At 38.8% G+C, this 20,786-nt stretch overlaps 1 protein-coding gene across 1 annotated transcript; it reads left to right on the top strand.

Moving 5' to 3' along the window:
- The first annotated feature begins 215 nt into the window (after positions 1-215).
- Positions 216-20,547, top strand: hspa9 (heat shock protein 9). Its single transcript, XM_079892330.1, has 17 exons — positions 216-485; positions 1,303-1,361; positions 1,443-1,530; positions 3,940-4,121; positions 7,030-7,154; positions 7,241-7,314; positions 7,845-7,951; positions 9,362-9,524; positions 10,389-10,481; positions 12,407-12,616; positions 13,389-13,616; positions 15,210-15,314; positions 15,405-15,522; positions 15,994-16,088; positions 16,226-16,318; positions 16,425-16,565; positions 19,288-20,547. Exons 1-17 carry the CDS (start codon positions 402-404, stop codon positions 19,363-19,365), a joined length of 2,043 nt encoding a protein of 680 aa, XP_079748456.1. The 5' UTR covers positions 216-401; the 3' UTR covers positions 19,366-20,547.
- Positions 20,548-20,786: the final 239 nt, after the last annotated feature.

Raw genomic sequence — 20,786 nt, 5'->3', positions numbered from 1 at the left:
GGTTTGACCTTCAGGATTGCAGCTTTTGATGTCCACATATGTGCCTTGTGTATTTTGCTATTAAAAAAGTATTTAATCAAATTTTTGGCTCAGATTAATATAATTTCGGACAAAAACAGCATATAACACACACTGGATAATTGCATTAAACAAAAGTGCTATTTTAGTTTAAAGCAGAATGTCGTATTCTGTTCAGGCGCTCCGTGGCCTGCTATGAGGTCCTTCTGATCGCCATGTGGTGTTGGATAATTCTAGAAGAACGTCAGTGAGACTTCATCACAAGCGTTACCGAAGCACAGGGCCTGAGAGTGACCCGTCAGAGCTCATTTATTTGACATTCAGTGGCTTTGCAAAGACCTGTTATTCAACGTTCATTTATATTAGCTATTAAGTGCTCAAAGATGTTGTCTGCGGCGAGAACAGCAGCGAGAAACATGTCGTGCTCTCAGAAAACCTCCAGCAGTGTGTCTGGTCTCATCAAGAAGGTGAGTGAGTTCTTCACTACTACTGAGTGCCCTTAAAGTGTGCTGTCAGTCAGACTGATTTCTCAGTGTGTATTTGATTCAGTCTCTTTATATCGAGCCGACGTGATTTTGATCTGGACTGTAGAAGTTTGCAGTGATGTAACGTTAGGTTTGGTAATAGGATCCGTTGACATTTGCCTGAAGTGATTAGTAATCATGTGTTTGTAGCCTTACTCATAATATAAAATCTGTTAAAGACACACAACAGTGGGAAGACTAGCTTTAAACTAATCATTTCCCCCTTGAATTAAGATCAAAACCCCAAATGTTCATGTGATTCAACCACGTTCCAGCGTTATGTAACGTTAAGTGATTTGTTTTAGAGACATGATGAATTATTATAAGTTAAATCATCTAGACAGTTAAAAGTGTGTAAACAGCAGTGGAGGTCATTCATTTGGTGTATGTGGAGTTGAGGAAGAGTGTGTTTGAATGACCTTCATGAAGTGTCCCTGAAGCATCCCACCTCGGGTTACGACATGAGCTTTCTTTCATCTGGCTGTCTCACTGATAAATCACTTGTTGTTCATAATTAACATATACTGAGTGTTTGAAGTAATATTGCCATTTTGTGAAAGTACTGTAATCCACGTGATTCTCTTTGTTTCAACATGACCACATGGTCAGACCTGTCAAATTGAGTAATTCTGTGTATGAACTGTCTTTTGGCACTAACTGCACTCTGTACAGCATCTCATATAGTCATTTCCCTTCTATTTTAAATCATAGTTTTTATATTGTTGTGAATCTTCAATTTTTTTGGTCTCATTTTTGTTAGGCTTGTTGGAATGGATTGACTCAACAAACTCTCCAGACTTCAGCCAGACGTCAGTATGCGTGAGTATGATATTAGCTGTTGTATCATAGACGATGAAGGTCCATGAACGATGTGATTTGATTTGCCGGGTGCTTTTTCAGTTCGGAGGCGATCCGAGGCGCTGTCATCGGGATTGATCTGGGAACCACAAACTCCTGCGTGGCTGTCATGGAGGGAAAACAAGCAAAGGTAAGCCAGAACTAATGCTCCTGGATTCACAGAAGAGCTTTAAGACGAGTCTCAGACTAAAATGCATGTTTGAGCTGTTTTAACTGAAAGAAACACATGTTAAAATATGTCAGTGCCATTGTTTTGTCTCAAGATGCACCAGTAATGTGTTTTTTGTTTTAAGGCATGTTTAGAAAAGCCACTTAAAGGGATAGTTCACTTTGAAATTAAATTTTGGTATGTTTTAGCTTACCTCATTCGTTCCAATGAACTGCCGTAGTCAAGGTGACATATAGTGTATATATCTATGCACCAGTCTGCACACACGTCACACAGCAGGATGCGCGCGCGCCCTCAGATCACTTGGACGTGGCTGTGTATAAGAGGTAAAAACTATATAAATACTGTTCGTTTTCTCACACAAACCGCTCGTTTCGTGTCTTAGGCCATCAATGTGTACTTACGATGGGGAATTGTTTAATTTGGACGATGGGGAATTGTTTTAATTTGGACTCTGTGCATGCTCTTTGAGACAGTGACCACAGACCTGCATTAAAGGGGGGGTGAAATGCTCATTTTCACTCAATCTCCTGTTAATCTTGAGTACCTATAGAGTAGTATTGCATCCTTCATATCTCCAAAACGTCTTTAGTTTTATTATATTTATAACAGAAAAGATAGGCTGTACCGAGTCTTTCCGGAAAAAACCGAGCGGCTGGGGGCGGGCCGTGTGGGCGGTGTGCTATAGCTGTGCTAACCGATCTAACAACAACACAGAGAGACATTTGAAGTAGTTTACTCACCGCATTGCGACAGCGAACCTTTATCATTGTGACTGCTCGATCCTTAAGCATTAGACGATCTGCAAATCGTCGATCTGGGCTTTGTTTATAAAACAATCATCGTCGAAATGCAGGGAACAAAGAGTCGTGCACAACCTCCGTTGATGCTTCGAAAAAACAAACTCCATCCACTATTCCCTTAACGCTGGGTTCTTTGGGAATCTGTGCAGGGTTGTCTTGCCCTGCCAACCAAAAACCCACTTCTTTGGTGACATTGACTTCCCTAAAAGCCGAGCATAGCGCTTTGAGGTAACGTACTGCTTTCGCTCTCTTCTCTCTCTAGTCTACGAGTGCGCGCGCGGCCGCGGTTCTTCCGGCAGAAGTGCCCTTAGGACCCATATAAGGAAATTCCGCTCTATCTTACGTAAGACAGAGCCATACTCGAAAAAAACTTTCCGAAACTTGTGACAAACCGGAAGGAGTATTTTTGGAACAAAAATACTCCTTCAAACGTACAACTTAACTTTTGAAACTTTGTCCATGTTTAGCATGGGAATCCAACTCTTTAACAGTGTAAAAAACTCAGTATGCATGAAACAGCAATTCACCCCCCCTTTAAATGACTGACAGACAAGAACGGTTTGACCTAAAAATATCAAAATTGAAACTACTGCGGAAAAAAAGACACCTACATCTTGGATGCCCTTGAGGTAAGCTAAAACATACCAAAATTTAATTTCAAAGTGAACTATCCCTTTAAAGGCCCTAAGTGAACTAAGGTCTAATCCTGGCTGTTTGTGAAACCAGGCCATGATGTGTTAATTTAATGGTTAAAGATTAGGGCTGGAAACCAAAAGGCTGTAGGTTCAACTATCACCATTGTGTCCATTCTTGAGATGTGGGACACACAAATGAACCTTCCTGTAGTTTTTTAAATGACGGCATTTCTGTTTTGAAATTAATTTGAGATTATCTCAACCCATAATAACTGAAGTACTTTTTCTTTCTGATGCTGTTGGCCCATATTGATGGGCAAGGCAAGACTTGGTCAGAATAATTCCCTAATACATGAACTTTTTAATAAAAAAAAAAAGGTTTTGTCCCAGGACTCAAGAATCAGTGATATACTGAACTGTTGTGGACTTGCATGTCATTGTTTAAAATGCACAAAATATGCACAAAGCTCATGAAATAATTTACATTGGGCTGTACAGCAGTGTTTTTGAATAAATATTTTAAGCATTTTATCCATTGAATGAATGCTTTACTGCCAGTATTATGGGGGTGGAAGAAAGATCCCAAATTAGGGTTTCTGCAAGTCTTAAAAAGGTCTTCAATTCATCCTTGCACAAATTAAAGCCAAATTTACTGTAAGAAGTTGCAGTAAAAGAGGTTCTCTGCAATTTATTCCTTTTTTTTTTCAATTTTGTTTTAAAAAAGGTCTGAAATTTACCTTCATAAAACCTGCAGAAAGCATGTGAAGTACTATGAAATGCACATTTGAAATTATGTAAAGCCCCGATTGAGAACAAAAACAAATCTGAATGAATCTTCAGTGACGAGGATGGATCAATCACCTCTACTACTGTCTGCCTGACATTGACATTGAATCAAAATGCTGCTGAACTAAAACGCATCACCGTAACAGGTCCTGGAAAACGCAGAGGGTGCAAGGACGACCCCGTCAGTGGTGGCCTTCACGTCTGATGGAGAGCGGCTCGTGGGAATGCCGGCCAAACGTCAAGCTGTCACCAACCCCAACAACACTCTCTACGCCACTAAACGTCTGATTGGACGGCGCTATGATGACGCTGAAGTCCAGAAAGATTTGTAAGGCATTTAACTTCAAACTTGATGTCCATACATGCACTCACACCTACATGTACATACATATTTACATGTGTGCTATTATACTAGCAAACTTGTAATTAGGGCTGTCATGATTCCTCAAAGTTTGAGTGCTCGATTTATACAACAAAAATAAAACAAAAAACAATCCTTGATTGCAATTTACCCGTGTCGATCAATTGCCAAACTTTCAGAAGTGTTGCATTCCAAGCACGAGAATCCATGAACCGTATTATTACACCATTTTCTAACTGCTGCACGACATATTAAAACTAAATGTTAGTCGGCTAGAAGAGGCTTAGTTGACCAATTTTATTAGTCGGTTAGTCGCAGAAAAAAAAAGAAAGCTTGAAATGTCTACTTTTAAACAGACCAATCCAAAACGAAAATAAATACTTTCTGCTTATGTACTCTGCTTAAAATACGTCAGCATCACTGACTCGGGAAAACACTAGTTTATTAATAAATAATTAAAACGTCTCCTTGCTATTTTTCCGACTGATGATGATTCATAATCATTACTTTTGCCGGTGCTTTGCAGCAAGCTTTATTTATGTGTGCGCTCGAGTGCGGAATAGGCTATATTATGGTAGTGTTCTCCTCAGTATATATTTAAGTAATTAAAGTAACATAAACCTACGATTAGTACGATTAATGGCTTAAATGAACGACCACTAGTCGACTATAAAAATCTGTAGTCGGGGGCAGCCATAATTCACAGTAAATGCTGCTCTGCACAAACTCAGTTTCTGTTTGTTTGTGTTTCCAATAACATGCATTTTGGGAAGGCATACAGTCTGATGTGCTTCGTTTCATAGTAAGGTGTTGCACTGTTATCCAATTAATCATCAAAATAATCGACAGATTACTCGATTGCCAAAATATTTGAAATATAATGTACTAGGGATGTACATTATCAGGAATATTAATAATTGATTTTCATTAAATATTAACAATCAATTTATCGATTAATCGCTAACGCTAACATGAATGATTACATGTATTGGCATGAACGGTACCAAACATATTTGGGAAAGAGCAGTGGGGTAGACGTATATGTTGCGTCTCGTTATTTTCTGTGCTTCTCGCTCACCGTGAGCGCCGTGGTTAACAGACACTGGGGACACAGAAACTGTTCCTCGTGTGAAGTGCTCTGTTTCTCCTCCTGCTAAATCTGCTCATCTGAACACAAGCAGAAATGCTCAGACACACTGAGAGCGCTCACCTCTGACACTTCACACACAGCGCTCATTCAAACACACAGAGAAGAGCTTATTAGAAATAACATCACTGCAAATAAAGACGATGTCTTGTTTCATCATCAGGGGTGCAAACAGCGCGCTTTTCGGCGCCTCCCGCTTTTTTCACGTCAGTTTGGGTGACTTGTGTGAATCGTGCAGATCCGAAGAGTTTTTTTTTTTTAAGGGGGGGGGGGGGGGGGGTGAGAGGGTCTGATTATAATTTAACCAACAGTAATTCTGGATTGCGTCCACCAACAAGTAAATAGGAAATAAGCGAATCAGAACACTGCGCGCCAAACCAGCAGTATGTGCGCAAGCGTGAACCACTAGTGTTTCTGTCTCACTCTGGATCTGCCACTGCATCACATTTCTCTCTGCGTGTCGTGGAGTGTCCGTTTTTATGTCGGCTCTCATGTTAACTGGTTAGAGCACAATGCCTGCGTGACACACACACTTCTCGAGCCGCGCCGAAACCGCGTGCTAGAAATAGAACCGCAACCGACGCCTATTTTTCACGCGACACGCAAGAGTGTTGGAAGTTTTCAGACAAAATAGAAGGCGCAAATACATAATAAATTACATTTTGATGCTTGAAAGTCTCTCGGTTTTGACAAATGCATATATAATTGTAATTTAAAAAATAGGCCTAATTATCGATTTTCAAATATTGCCCCTGTCAATAAGCCTACAGAACGAAATATTCTGTAGCCTATTTTGCCGTCAATACTGCCGACGTTGTCTGCTGTATCAGGCTATATATCTTATGTTTAACATCCAAATGGTCTGTCGGTGCACAGAGCCACGCAGTCGCATACAGCACGCGAAGTTCGTGAACACCGAATTCCCTTTTCTTTCTTATCTATTTGTGTTTAGATAAGACAGACACAACAGACATGTGCACGAAAAAATAAGCCAGTGTCCGTCTCAACGAGTTTAGATACTACATTGCCACCATCCCCAACCCACCCCTATAGGCACAGAGTCAAATGAAATTTAGAAAAACTATCTTGCACTTCTTCTTCTTGCTTTACTGCTACTTCCTGAAAACAATTTCACCTGATGATTTGAATAGCTCTTTTTGTAAAGAATTAATAATTCTAGGATGATTGGGGTAATTGTGTAGGGTAGGCCTAGTGCATCTGCATAGAAACTAATAAACAAAATACAAATATAAATACAATAAAACACAAATACACGAGAAATAAAGCAGTGCTTTATGTTTTTCAGGTAAATTAACTGTATTAAGTATTAATACAGTTTATCTTTTGACAAAACGTGATTTTTCTCTTTCTCTTTTGTTGTTTGATCTCTTTTTTGACCATACATGTGTTTGCACCCCTGATCATGTACTTTACATAATTTACTTAAAAGGAAATACTCCAACACTCATGACGTTGAGCCCACATTTTACCGTTTTGGAGTAAGCCAAGGTTGTGTGTTTGTGCAGCAGACGTGAAATGCACTCTAGCATCGGAGGATTTTATAGGCAGCGTCTTTACCCTCGGCTCGCATCATCACTGAGTGCATCTGTGCTGAAATTAATCAATTAGCTTAATCGATATAATCATTAACTGGAATTAATCATTAACATCCTTATGTAGTTTTTGTTTTTCTTTTAAATAAGTGATAAACTTTGCTGTGATTGACAGGAAAAATGTGCCCTATAAGATCGTGCGTGCCTCTAACGGAGACGCCTGGCTGGAAGCGCACGGCAAACTGTACTCGCCCAGTCAGGCCGGAGCCTTCATCCTGATGAAGATGAAGGAGACCGCAGGTGAGTCCATCCGACTGAAGGACAGCAGTTTAAGACCGAAATAATCAAAGCTCCATCAAACCACTGTTCCTCCTCTTCTTCCTCAGAGAGCTACTTGGGCCATGCGGCGAAGAACGCTGTTATTACAGTCCCAGCTTACTTCAACGACTCCCAGAGACAGGTGAACTGCGTTTCACCACACCTTCTGCTTTCTACACTCTACTAGATTGACTTTAAAGGGATAGTTCACCCAGAAATGGAAATTATGCCATCTTTTTTTCACCTTTTTGTTGTTCCAAACCTGTATGAGTTTCTTTCTTCTGCTGAACACAAAAGAAGATATTCTGAAGAATGTCAGTAACCGAACAGTTTATGGGCCCCACTGATTTCCATAATATTTTTTCTCCATACTATTGAAGTCAATGGGGCCCATGAACTGTATGATTACTGACGTTCTTCAAAATATCTTATTTTGTGTTCGGCAGAAGAAAGAAACTCATACAGGTTTGGAACAACTTGAGGGCGAGGAAATAATGACAGAGTTGATTCACAATACATATTGTTTCAAAGCAATTTACAGAAACTGCTTGTTTCAGTCTTACATTTTAGAAAGCATTCTGTTATCGGCCACTGACGTGAGTGCTCATGTTGTGAACAGCTTTGGTTTATCAGATGCATTGCTGTCTGTAAAATCTGGTGTGTTTGTTACAGGCGACCAAGGACGCGGGACAGATTGCAGGTTTGAATGTGCTGCGTGTGATTAATGAGCCGACTGCTGCTGCTCTAGCCTACGGACTGGACAAGACTCAAGACAAAATGTAAGTATCAGTTATTTTATCTTTATATACCAACATTTGTAGGGAGTACTCCATACCACTCGTTCATGTTCAATTCAGATTCAGATGCTGATGCCAATCCAAGTGTTTTAATTTTTCAGGTACAGCTGGTCTATTAAAGAGTAGCAAGTAAGAAATTCAGAAATTAAAATAAATTGTAAAAAGTAAAGCACTGCATAGTCTTTAGTGTATAAATTAAATGTATAGCAATTCTTATTAAAGCTGCTAAAGTTCAAGGCTGGGTTGAAAATGTACATTTTTCAATTTTAATCTTCACATTTTGATGAACTGATATTGATTCTTAAATTACAACAACCGATAGTTTGTAGGTTGATTTGTGAACAAAATCATAATGTTATTTGTAGCGCACCTGCCATACAATAATTGCAAAAATCTTTGTTACTTTTGATATGAAACAAAGTCTAAGCTTTCAATTTCTATCAGTTTTATTATGAAATTAAATCCCGTTTTGGCACTTTTTAATGTGTCGGGAGAGATCGCCGTAGCGCCTCAGTTAAAGCGGCATGTAAACCGATCACTTCTCACTCTTTACTAGAGAGAGGAACATTTTGCAAAAAATATGCAATAGAATTGAATTAACATGTTCTTTAATATTTAATGTATATTTGAATGAAAACAAGGGACTGTATGACAGCCTCCATATTAATGTTTTTCAAAAAGCAAATTGTGAGTACAAGTATAATTGTCATTAAAAAGTGATGACAACTGCCTTTGCGTAATTTAAATGTTGTTGTAATGTACCAACTGGGGTTCCATGTATATATTTTACAGCATTAGTTCAGAAAGATTTAATTTTTCTTGGGAAAATTGACATACATTACCTGATGTATATCCAAATTAATCTGTTATGATTCTAATCACAAGCTTGTGAATTAAAATCAAATTGTGAATTATGTCAGTGCCCAGTCTAACTAAAGTTATTCAGTCAGTCAAAAGCATGAAAATGAATGATTTTCTCTCTTTTGTTGTTTTATTATCATTATTGCCACAGACAGCAGCAGGATTATTAGGATTATTAATCAAATCTTTAATTGAGGTAGTTACTATAGGTGTATGTACGAGTGTATGCATAGGTATGTGTGTTTGTATTTATGCAGGTATATATTGAATCCATCTGTTTTATGCATGTTTTTGATGAGGACAATTGTGTGTTCCTCGTGTTATTATGTGGTATATAATGTAGTTGTACAGTGTTGTCTGATGTATTTTTTTTATTTTTTTTTATGCCAGCATGAAAGATGAAGTTCTGTCCAGGAAATCTGAACAGACAATAAAGTCAAACAAACAAAGACCGAATGCACGGATGCATTATCTGGAGGCTTGTTACTAATGACTTTATTCAAAAGGAAACTATTTCTGTCTTTGTTCCAGAATTGCTGTGTATGATCTTGGTGGCGGGACGTTTGATATCTCTGTCTTGGAGATCCAGAAGGGTGTTTTTGAGGTGAAATCCACCAATGGAGACACGTTCCTGGGCGGAGAAGATTTTGATCAGCACCTTCTCAGACATATAGTGAAGGAGTTCAAGAGAGAGGTTTGTGTCTGTGTGTCTGTGCGTGTGTTTGAGTAGTGTTGCACCCATAAGGACATTTAAAGGCTGTTAGCAATCACCTTTTTTTGCCCATACATTTACAAGTTAGTATGCTGTATTAAAATGTACCACACTAAATTTTTCAGACAATTTACATTGTGTAAAATACTCAAATTAAATTAGAAACCGTTATGAATGGTGCTGTTTTACTATCTAAGATCATTGAGATGTACTGGCAACCAGTAAACGACAGTGAAATACCTGCCAATTATTAGGCAACAGCATGAAGATTCAGTGCAGTTATTGACGGTCAAACTGTAACCGCATGTAATTCTCTGTATATAAACTACTAACATGCATATCTGTGGATCAGAAAACACCACAGAGTAGCATCGGGCTGAGTGAGGCGGAGAGCGCACACGAGCACTTTCTCTTATCTCTCCACACTGACTGACTGCTGTAACACACTACGCACGTATAGCCTCATTTGTATTCGCATCTGTTTAATTCAGTTTTACATTCATGTGCAGTATGTTTGTCCTCGCCATCTCTAACTGTACAGCAAGTCAGAAGAATTACCATACTTTACTCAGTTATTGAACTGAATCAGCAGCTGATTTCAATTGAATGACTGTTTACTATTGTCTTTTCAGAGCTGCTTTCCAGCAGAATTGTATTCTCTCTGCATCGCTGAATCATTATTTTCCTGTTATCACTGTAAAGCTGCTTTGAAGCGATCTGTATTGTATAAATGGGTCACTGTTTGCATTAGGAAAGTAGTATCTAATGCAGGATTTTCAGCATCCAGGAAAAGTGTTGAGGAGAGTTTGTGCTGCTTGTTAATGTGTGTGTGTGGTCTCGTTGCAGTCTGGAGTGGATCTGACAAAAGACAACATGGCTCTGCAGAGGGTGAGAGAGGCTGCGGAGAAAGCCAAGTGTGAACTGTCTTCCTCTCTGCAGGTGAGTGTGTGAGTGCTAAGAGCAGTCATGTGATCAAAGACATGATTTAACACAATAATCATACAGGGATTTATTCATTTTTGTCATTATTATTCAAATTATAACACCAGGGTTTCCGCGGGGCATTAAGAAGCATTAAAAGTCATTAAATGGATTTTGCACAATTAAGGCCTTAAATAGGCATTAAAGCATTCAAATTTAATCCTACAGGCATTAAAATGTATAGATATAGTTTTGAAGAAAATTGTATATTATCAATTTATTTGAATGTAGCCTCCATAATTAATCATTTTTATTTGCTGTCGCAAAATATGTACGTTAGTGTGATAAACACGTGGAATCAGTTTGGTAATTACTTCCGTCCGGAGCAAAATTGCCGTGATGCGGAGGTGACGTGTGTCATTTTGAACAACAGGAATAAAACTAGACCAGGAAAATGGGAAAGTGCAAATTCCAGCAGAAGTGGCTGGAAGACAGTTTAACGCATTAAAACATTTAACGTAATTAACGCAGCATCCGTAAAAATTTTTCATCGTTTGGCTAGCTTTACATTATATGATCCCGCTCTTATTCATGCAAATGCTTTGAACCTGAACTTGGCTTGACCGAACAGTTACACACACAATTATGCCAAAATGTCTGTTTTGTCGAGTATCCTCATAACATAAGAGCCGTCTTGAGTTAAATAAAGTCTTCAATGAAAGTAAAGAGTTGTGAGAGAATGAGACGCGTGTGAGATCCGCATCTCTGTCAGCAGCGGCTGCTCTTAAAGGGACAGCAGCCACAAATTCTCTCTGTCATTGATGTTAATCAAAGAACAAAGGTAACAGTGAAAAACACTCACTGCTCTTGACTAAAGAACTTTTGTAGCTTTAATAAGGATTAGTCTATATTTAATCTAGAATTTAAGCCGTGCAGACTGTTTGATAACTTTATTAAATTTCTGTATATTGTTCTTTAAATGTTAGACAGGAAGGGCACAGGTAAATGACATTTATTATGGGTTTATGTGAGGATTTATTTGAAGTTCACTTTAATAGAATTTGAAGCATAATAAATGTTTAAAAAAATATATAGCTTTCAATTACACTGTAATGTTGAATGGCTATAATTAATGGTTAAAGGAACACGCCGACTTTTTGGGACTTTAGCTTATTCACCGTATCCCCCAGAGTTAGATAAGTCCATACATACCCTTCTCATCTCCATGCGTGCCGTAACTCTGTCTGACGCACCCACCGCTAGCCTAGCTTAGCACAAAGACTGAGGTAAATGAGGTAAATGGCTCCAGCTAGCATACTGCTCCCAATAAGTGACAAAATAACGCCAACATTTTCCTATTTACATGTTGTGATTTGTATAGTCACAGCGTGTACAAATAACAAGGTCACATGAGACACAGACATCTTCTAACCGTATACATAGTGGGAACTATATTCTCAGAAGGCGAAGCACTGCTACTTCTGCGGAGTGATTTACTCCAATTCTGCGAACTCTGCTCTTCACCACGGGGCTTCAATCACTCCGCCCAAGTAGCAGTGCTTCGCCTTTAAGTCTGTAATTACCAATAATCTTCCCTTCCACTAAAGCACTCAAATCAAAGTGTTTGTTTTTGGTATTTTTGCATGGCTGTTGAACATGTCAAACTCAACACAACACATCTAAAGGTGCCAAGCGTAATTTGAGTGCTGAGGGGAAGATGATTGGTGAATAGTCTGTTTTTTTTTTTAGGAAACAGATTATTATTAAAATTGGTAGAAGAGGAACAGCTATTTCTGTTATTTCATCAAGCCATGCCAAAATATTGGCAACATATCAGTCCAACATGCATGCATACTTAAAAAAATAAATAACGAGCATGTTATGATACATTTGTGTGAGGTTTTTAATGAAGTCAGTTTGATTGTTAATGTTTCTGCACACAGACTGACATCAACCTGCCGTACCTGACGATGGACGCCTCTGGCCCGAAACACTTGAACATGAAGCTCACGCGCTCTCAGTTCGAAAGCATCGTGGCAGATCTCATCCGCAGGACGGTGGCTCCCTGCCAGAAGGCCATGCAAGATGCCGAAGTCTCCAAGAGTGACATCGGAGAAGTGCTGCTGGTCGGGGGAATGAGCCGAATGCCAAAGGTCAGAACTGAACCAGAACTGAACCGCTCTCCCAGGAAAGCCTCAAATGAAGCGGCTTCATTGCTATTATACACAGATAAAACGTCAAAATGATTCCAGTTCACATGGTTATGCAGAAGCGATAAAAAATTCTGTATTATAAATCAAGGCCAGACAAGTCATTTGTTGAGGTCAATTTGTAAAGAAAGACTACATGCCTGCGCACATATATATTCAAACGCTCATACCTACTGAATAAACGTGTAATACGCATGTGCACGGCATCAGTGTTCTCACAGGTTTGCGTTTTTGAAGTTTGCGCAGTTTTTTTTTTTTTTTTTCAAGGCTTGCACCTTGGAACCTGTTTCAAGGTTTGCGTTCTCGAGCCGCCAGGCACTGTTGTTGTGCAGATGAGGACTTGCTGTTTTTGTTTGATTGGTTTTTATTGTATTTATATCATATTTGTATTTTTTTAATTAAATTTTTGCCTTGAAAATAGCCTTGAATGCTGAATCTGTGCGGATGAGCAGACTGGAGCACGTTAAGGGTTTTCTGTTAGAGCGGTGTCGTGTTAGCGGCCCCTCAGTTAATAACTAATGATCTTTGCAACGGAAGTGAATCAATCAAAACTAACTTTAGCTGGACAATAACTTTATTCTAGAGCTGCTGTAAAGCCTAAACAATCTCTATTACTTTACTTTCCTATTATCATTCTAAAGCCGCTTTTAACAATGTAGATTGTTCTAAAGCGCTATATAAATGAAGCTGACTTGACGATTCCCTCTGTTCTCAGGTCCAGCAGACGGTCCAGGATCTGTTTGGTCGGGCTCCCAGTAAGTCCGTGAACCCAGATGAAGCCGTGGCTATCGGCGCTGCCATCCAGGGAGGAGTTCTGGCCGGGGACGTGACGGACGTGCTCTTGCTGGACGTGACTCCTCTGTCTCTCGGGATCGAGACTCTGGGAGGCGTCTTCACCAAACTCATCAACAGAAACACAACCATTCCTACCAAGAAAAGCCAGGTAGGTTCATAAACGGATGGAAAAAGCAATGGTGTTTTGTGATATGAAATTGACATTGTTATGTGCTTTGCTTATGGTTTTTCTTCCCACAAACAAAGTCTGTTTGTCAGAATTACAAGTACATGAATGAAAGCCACGTCTGACACTGAAGTTTAAATTAGTGATGCTGTGAAAACACTGAATCCCTGTTACACACAAACACACAGTGCTTGTGTGTAACAGGTATTCAGTGTTTTCCCAGCGTCACTAATTTAAACCTCAGTATCAGACGTGGCTTTCATTATCATTTTACTGAAACTGTCTCTGTCAATATAAAGATTCGAAGCTCTGATTCGATAGTTTCTTTCTGTGGCGTATTAAAATGAAGGTTTCACACAAAAATTAAAATTGTCATTTACCCATGACAGAATTCCAAACTCTCATGTCGTTCCAAATTCATAATTTTAATGAAACCTGGGAGATTTCTGTTCCTTCATTGAAAGTCTCTTCCACCAAAACTTTGCTATTCCTGTGATCAAAGCTGAATGTTCAGCATCATTACTCCAGTCTTTTTAAATTGAAATACATATTTGAATTGAGAATAAATAAGCTTTTCATTGATGTATGGTTTGTTAGGAAATTACAATATTTGTCCGAGATACAACTATTTGAAAATCTGGATTCTGAGGGTGCAAAAAAATCAAAACATTGAGAAAATCGCCTTTAAAGTTGTCCATTTATGTTCACGATTGTGCTGCATTCACTCACAAAAATAAATGCTTTATATATTTACAGTAGGAAATTTACAAAATATCTTCATGGAACATGATCTTTACTTAATATCCTAATGAGTTTTGGCATAAAAGAAAAATCGATCATTTTGACCCATACAATGTGTTGTTGGCTATTGCCACAAATATACCCGTGCGACTGGTTTTGTGTCCAAGGGTCACATTTACGAAATTAATAAATATAAAAAAAAAGTTCTAATTATAATATGCTGTTCTTTTGAATTTTCTATTCATCAAGGAAAAAAAGAAAAAAATATTAAGCAGCACAACTGTTTAACATTAAGTATAGTAAATGTTTCTTGAGCAGCAAATCATCTTATTAGAATGATTTCTGAAGGATCATGTGACACTGAAGACTGGAGTAATGATGCTGAAATTCAGCTTTGATCACAGGAATAAATTACACTTTAAAATATATTAACCTTAATGTTTTCAAAACTATTGACCGGTAGTGTATCTAGGCAGAAAATGCTGTTTACTATGATCATATTGATAATACCAATAAGAAATATTGATTAAATGTAACTTTGTGAGAAAAAATAAAAAAAATAAAAACAATGTCAAAAGACATTTCTATATTAGTCAGTTAGATTTTTACCGTTTCAATTTTTGCATTAAACATTTTCAATGTTTCTTTTTTTTTTTTTACATTTTTGAAGTTGTAATGACAGTAGTAGAAATGAAGGTTACTCTAATTTAAATCAGCCATTTCAGGGCCTAAAAGGAGGCCTATGATAAATCTTTTTTTAAGCTATGTTTTGCTCAGCCCTATGTAAGGTATGAATTATGCATGTGTTGACGTTGGTGATCTGTCTCCTCTCAGGTGTTCTCTACGGCTGCTGATGGACAGACTCAAGTGGAGATCAAGGTTTGTCAGGGAGAGCGAGAGATGGCTGCAGACAACAAGATTCTGGGACAGTTCACTCTGGTATGTGCTCTGGGGGGGAAATACTGAGGTTCAGATTTACATTTCGTATCCGTTTATGGCTTAAATGTTGTATTTCTGTGTTCTGAACAGGTCGGCATCCCTCCTGCTCCTCGTGGTGTCCCACAGATTGAAGTCACCTTCGATATCGATGCTAACGGGATTGTGCACGTCTCCGCTAAAGACAAGGGCACCGGCCGAGAACAGCAGAGTAAGTCTAGACCAAAATCAGCTTCAGAGGAAAACAGTTCTCAGTTGTTCATCAAAATATAATAACTTGCTCCATAACTTTCTTATGGAGGCTATTGGTTCATGTTAACCAGTTCTCAAACAGCTGGTATTTACTCATTGTGTTACGCCACTGTTGTAGGTAATGCGACCTGGACCAATGCAGTTCAAGTTAATGTAATAAAGGTCACAGAAATAAGTCAATAACAGTATCTTTGAAACTTTTTTTTTTAAAATACATGAAAGTCTTTGGCAGTGCACTGCAACTTCACATTCAGATCAACTCTTTTCTAGCATGCAACGTGCAACGTCTCAGTTTGAAAATCCTGTTTAACTCGAACACATCACATTACAGAAGTAAAATATGTTGTGAAAACCATCACATGTAGAATTTGAGTCTTAATGAAAAACATTCATCTTGCTTCTGCTTATTTTTTGCATGTGCTTCATTCAGTTGTCATCCAGTCGTCTGGTGGCCTCAGCAAAGACGACATAGAAAACATGATCAAGAATGCAGAGAAGTACGCAGAGGAGGACAGGAGGCGGAAGGTAGCGTCCGATTTTTAAATGCTTCAAAAGCACAGTTCGTTTTCAACATGTTTGTCTTTATTTGAAACCGTTTTGAACGTGGTCTTATTTGTGGCACCTTAAAAGCTGTTGCAACATCTTTTGATTTCGATTCAAAGGATCGTGTGGAAGCGGTGAACATGGCCGAGGGGATCGTTCATGACACCGAGTCAAAGATGGAGGAGTTTAAGGATCAGCTGCCAGCCGATGAGGTCCGACACTTCTACTTCTGTTGCTACTTTATTATCAGTCTGATGTGCTGAAACCCCTGTGTTGTTCAGAGGCGTTGTATAAACGTTTTGTGATCTGTTCCTGCAGTGTAACAAACTGAAGGAGGAGATTGTTAAAGTACAAGAGCTTCTGTCACGGAAGGACGCGGAGACGGGAGAGAACATCAAGCAAGCAGCCACAAACCTGCAGCAAGCATCACTCAAACTCTTTGAGATGGCGTATAAGAAGGTAGTCAGTCATGTGACCCTTTACCTTTTTTACTTTATATTTTCTGATAAACTCATTTTGACTCGCTCATATTTTGCCTTATGACTTGTTAACCAGTCATTGGACTATTTTGAAAGAGCCCTAAGGCCCGTTCACACCAAGGATGATTATAAAATAATAAAAACATTGACAGCCAATCAGAATCCGTCCTGCTTTAAAGAACTTGAGCATTTAAACCAGCAGAATACAAATCTGTAGTGCACTGTTATTATAAACATAATGATATTGTGCGTTGGTGTGGACGCTAAATATTAGGTCTGTAACGGCTCTTTGTTAAAAATAATAAATAAATAACAAAAAAGGAACCAAACCATTATCCACCCACGGTTCGGCACGCATCTCAAATCTGACAATGAATCTCTAATACGAGACAGACAGAGTTCCCCTATGAATCTGTTGATGGATACCCTCTGCCTGTGTACTGTTAGGATGTTGCTGACATCAGTTTCTTGCGTGCTGGTGTGTCGCAGTTTAGCGTAGCAAGTGAAGGAGACTAATCTCCTGTCTGAGAACATTCTGGCTTCCCAATACGTGACAACAGTGATGGTCAAATATAACATGGACAACAGTCACTCTTTGTAAACTTTGTTCGATGCAAGTGCCATATGCTCAAGGCATCATGTCTGATATGACCAGTCTTCACAGCATCATCACCCGAGCGCAGATGAGACCTAAACCCAACACATAGGGCTGTCGCGATAACCGCAATATCGCAGTACCGCGCTACTGACAAGCCAACCGCAGAGGAATTCAAGTTACCGCAGCAACCGCGATATTCGCGTGTTTTCTTTTTTCATAAGGCTATACCCTTCTTGTTTTGAACTTCGTGCATGTGTATTGAATGTTAAATAAGTTAATAATGATAATAAGACGTGGTGATCATGGTTTTATCATGGTGATTTGTACAGAGGCTTCGTGGATTTGCACGTAAGCCTAAACAGACAGTGAATGAGAGAGATCGACTGAGCGCGTGCGATTAACTGCGTTTGTCTTTGAGGTCAAGTCATATTCGTGAAAAGGTTGCCGTGTACAAGGAAAGTTAAATATTTGTCCTGTCATCCTTTTAACGTTTAAAATAAAGGGTATTTACCATGAATGGCATCAGCGACAGCGCTGGTCAGCATCCACAGCACGAGGAACTCGCGGTCGCGGGAAACAAAACTCAGTGAGTCACGCATTGAATCAATGCCATTTGTCTCTATTAAGTGAAGCTTCAGCGTTACCTATGCAACGCATTGCTGGTCAGCTGAGCCTTGAAAAGTGGAGCTCAAAGTTAAAAATAATTAACCTTGTTTCATTACTATCTTTTAATGAATCAATCAGCGTTTTTGAACGTGTTGTTGAATGTTTATGACTCACTCAAAGACAGTCCGTTGCTGTAACAACTGCGCGCTGAGTGACAGGCTTTCAATGCGCAGATACACTGTTTAGTTTCGGTTTACTGGTTACTGAAAATGTACTCGTTTTTGTGCATGCTGACCACATCGTAACACTTATTTATATAGCAACAAATAAATCAAAATAAATTAATAAATGCGGTAAAACCGCATATCGCGCTATTGAGCCACTCATAATTACCGCAAGGGAAAATCCTTCACCGCGACAGCCCTACCAACACATTGCCTGTTTAAACAGACAGTCAGGGCCAATTCAGACAGACTCAAAACAATAAAGCGCTGACAGGCTCAAAGCACTGCCCAGTTTATCATTTGCATGTGTTTTTAAGCCTTACCCATTTAAATATTCAAGCACAAGAAGACTAAAGAGAAGTTGTGAGCACTGTGTGAGAAGTTGAATGCGCACACACACAGAAAGCCTGGTCTCAGACAGAGTGCAAATGCTAAATTTACTTCTTTCCCTTTGCCTTTCGCTTGAACGAACAAATTCACACACAATTGTCAACATGCCAAAAACATACAGAAACCGTGATCCAAACTGAACCATGAATAATTTGAACCTTTACACCACTACTAAATATGGGTTCACACACTATATAATATGTACTTGCATCAGGAATAAGTACAGTGCATTTGTTGTCCTGATGTTGTATTGTAAGACACTTTTGCTGGTATTGAGGAGGGATACGGGGAAGGTTTGATGGTATGGGTGGGTTTAAAGGTGGGTTTAAAGGTGGGTTAAAAACAAGGGCAGGGTCAACGGTGTAGCTATACATGTAATTACATGCAGTTAATTATAATGCATTGTATCAAATTATTAATTTAAATGTTAGTACGGTTAGTAGTCTTCTTAGTTAAAGACACCTAATATAAAGGGTGACCAAATATATAGTTATCTTTATAGTTTACTCTTTATAGTTGAGGTTTACTCACAGGCTGATCTCTACACCGCGCTGGGGAATCCAGTGAGAAGCGTTCAAATTCAGCAAAGAATTTTCTGTTATAAACCATATGCACATTTCCAAGAAATAAACATGTAACATTATTAGTTACTGCACTTGCAAACAATAAAAGGAATAGTCATTTTATGATTAAATAACCTTTACAATTAAAAATCCCCCCTGAAGCGTATAGACTATTAAGAGTGATTAAGCTGGTAAAAACACAGCATGTATCATCGTTCTCTGAACTTTACCTGAAGTTTTTCATCTTTTACACCTGAGGTGTTTTCATGCATGTCTGTGAAGTATTTCCTCATCTCCTGAATGTGTGTGTGTGTTTGTCAGATGGCGTCAGAGAGAGAAGGCAGCAGCGGCTCGAGCTCAGGAGGAGACGCCGGAGAGAAGAAGGAGGGCCAGCAGTAAAGCCCGTGACCCTGGAGTTCACTGTGGGACTGAATGTGTTTCTCTGAGCAGCGTACGCAAGATCTTCTCACATATACTGTGTTTTTGACAGTAAACTCTACAAAACAATATTACCAATTCTCCTCATCCACCTCCCTTAATGTCTAGAAGCTCCGATTCATTCAAAATAATCTGCATCAATCTTGAAGCAAAATGTGCAATGAAGTGTTTGATTTGCCATGTTGGATTTAAAGGTCAGCCTGATGATAGATATACATGCTCATCATAGACGTGAGCCTTCAGCCTTTAGACATGCATTCCAGCCACTGGGCGCAGTGTTTTGTGTTGTGACGTCTTTAAAGATATATCTTTGTGTTTAGAATAATATTTTTCAAAAACATTGGTTCGTGTCGGAGATAAACGAGGCTGAATGTGTGTCTGATCGGCTTTAGGATGTCTATATCAGCAGTGAGTATTTATAAAATCAGGACTTCAAGACATCAATGTTTTCTATTTAAATACAAGAATATCTGTTCTGTCCGTCAGTTCTGCTTGGAAATTGCTGATTCGTATATTTCAAGCTTGAGCTGGTTAGTTTGGAGAGTATGAAACTAAAAATGATGAAACTCAGTGATAGAATAGCTGGTGTGGAATTGATTGTTCAATCTGTCATATATTTTTCTTGTTAAATTTGCTGATCACACCAGCAGGTTTATACAGAGCGCACATCTATGACAATATGACTTTGTCCTTCCGTAACGGATGCGATTCAAGAGGGATTGATGGACAGATCTGTGCTGATTTGTCAAGAGCCCAGTTAAAGATAGTGGAGGTGAATTTAATATCTAATCCACCTTTACCCGTGATTTGAGTGGGTTTTTTATTTAAATCAGTGTTATGTGTTGCTGTTATGGAGGATTGTGATTTACTTGAGGGAAGCCGAGCTCTGAACTGTGGGCTTGCGTTCTTCCTTTCGGTTTGCTGGTCTCGTAACAGCACGATGTAACACACACAAGCCCGTCTACTCTGTTCTACACATGACTTTCTGGTTCATTAAAGAAGAAGAATCTGTAACCATAGAAGCTCTGTACAAAGGCTGATGTCTGTTGAAAATGTTAAATGTTTAAAATGATGATTTAATGGGTTTAAAGAAAGTAATATTCCAATGCAGTCTTTTATAATAAAACTTTGTGTTTGAACTCGTATGTGTGTTTTTCAGGTTGGTAAATTGTGGGCAGTCAATCAAAATGAAGTATTCCCACGTGTCCTGGAAAAGAGTTTATCACTCCCTGAAAGAGTTTTGACACATGAGAGAAGCATTTTGACAGATCATGTTGGCCCCTGCAGTGGTTAACTTGTGTTACTGTTAACTTATGTTATGTTACTTAGTTGATACTGAAATTTTAAAATGGTTTATAGGTGATACACTAAAATATTTTATT

Source organism: Squalius cephalus (genome assembly GCF_949319135.1).
Source record: "Squalius cephalus genome assembly, chromosome: 14".
Lineage (NCBI taxonomy): Eukaryota > Metazoa > Chordata > Actinopteri > Cypriniformes > Leuciscidae > Squalius > Squalius cephalus.
This window is presented reverse-complemented; position numbering and strand designations above follow the sequence as displayed.

Coding starts and splice junctions, on each gene's coding strand:
- hspa9 (XM_079892330.1), top strand. CDS start 402: ATGTTGTCTGCGGCGAGAACAGCAGCGAGAAACATGTCGTGCTCTCAG. Junction 1,531..3,939: donor TGGAGGGAAAACAAGCAAAG/GTAAGCCAGAAC, acceptor TCACCGTAACAG/GTCCTGGAAAACGCAGAGGG. Junction 9,525..10,388: donor TGAAGGAGTTCAAGAGAGAG/GTTTGTGTCTGT, acceptor GTCTCGTTGCAG/TCTGGAGTGGATCTGACAAA.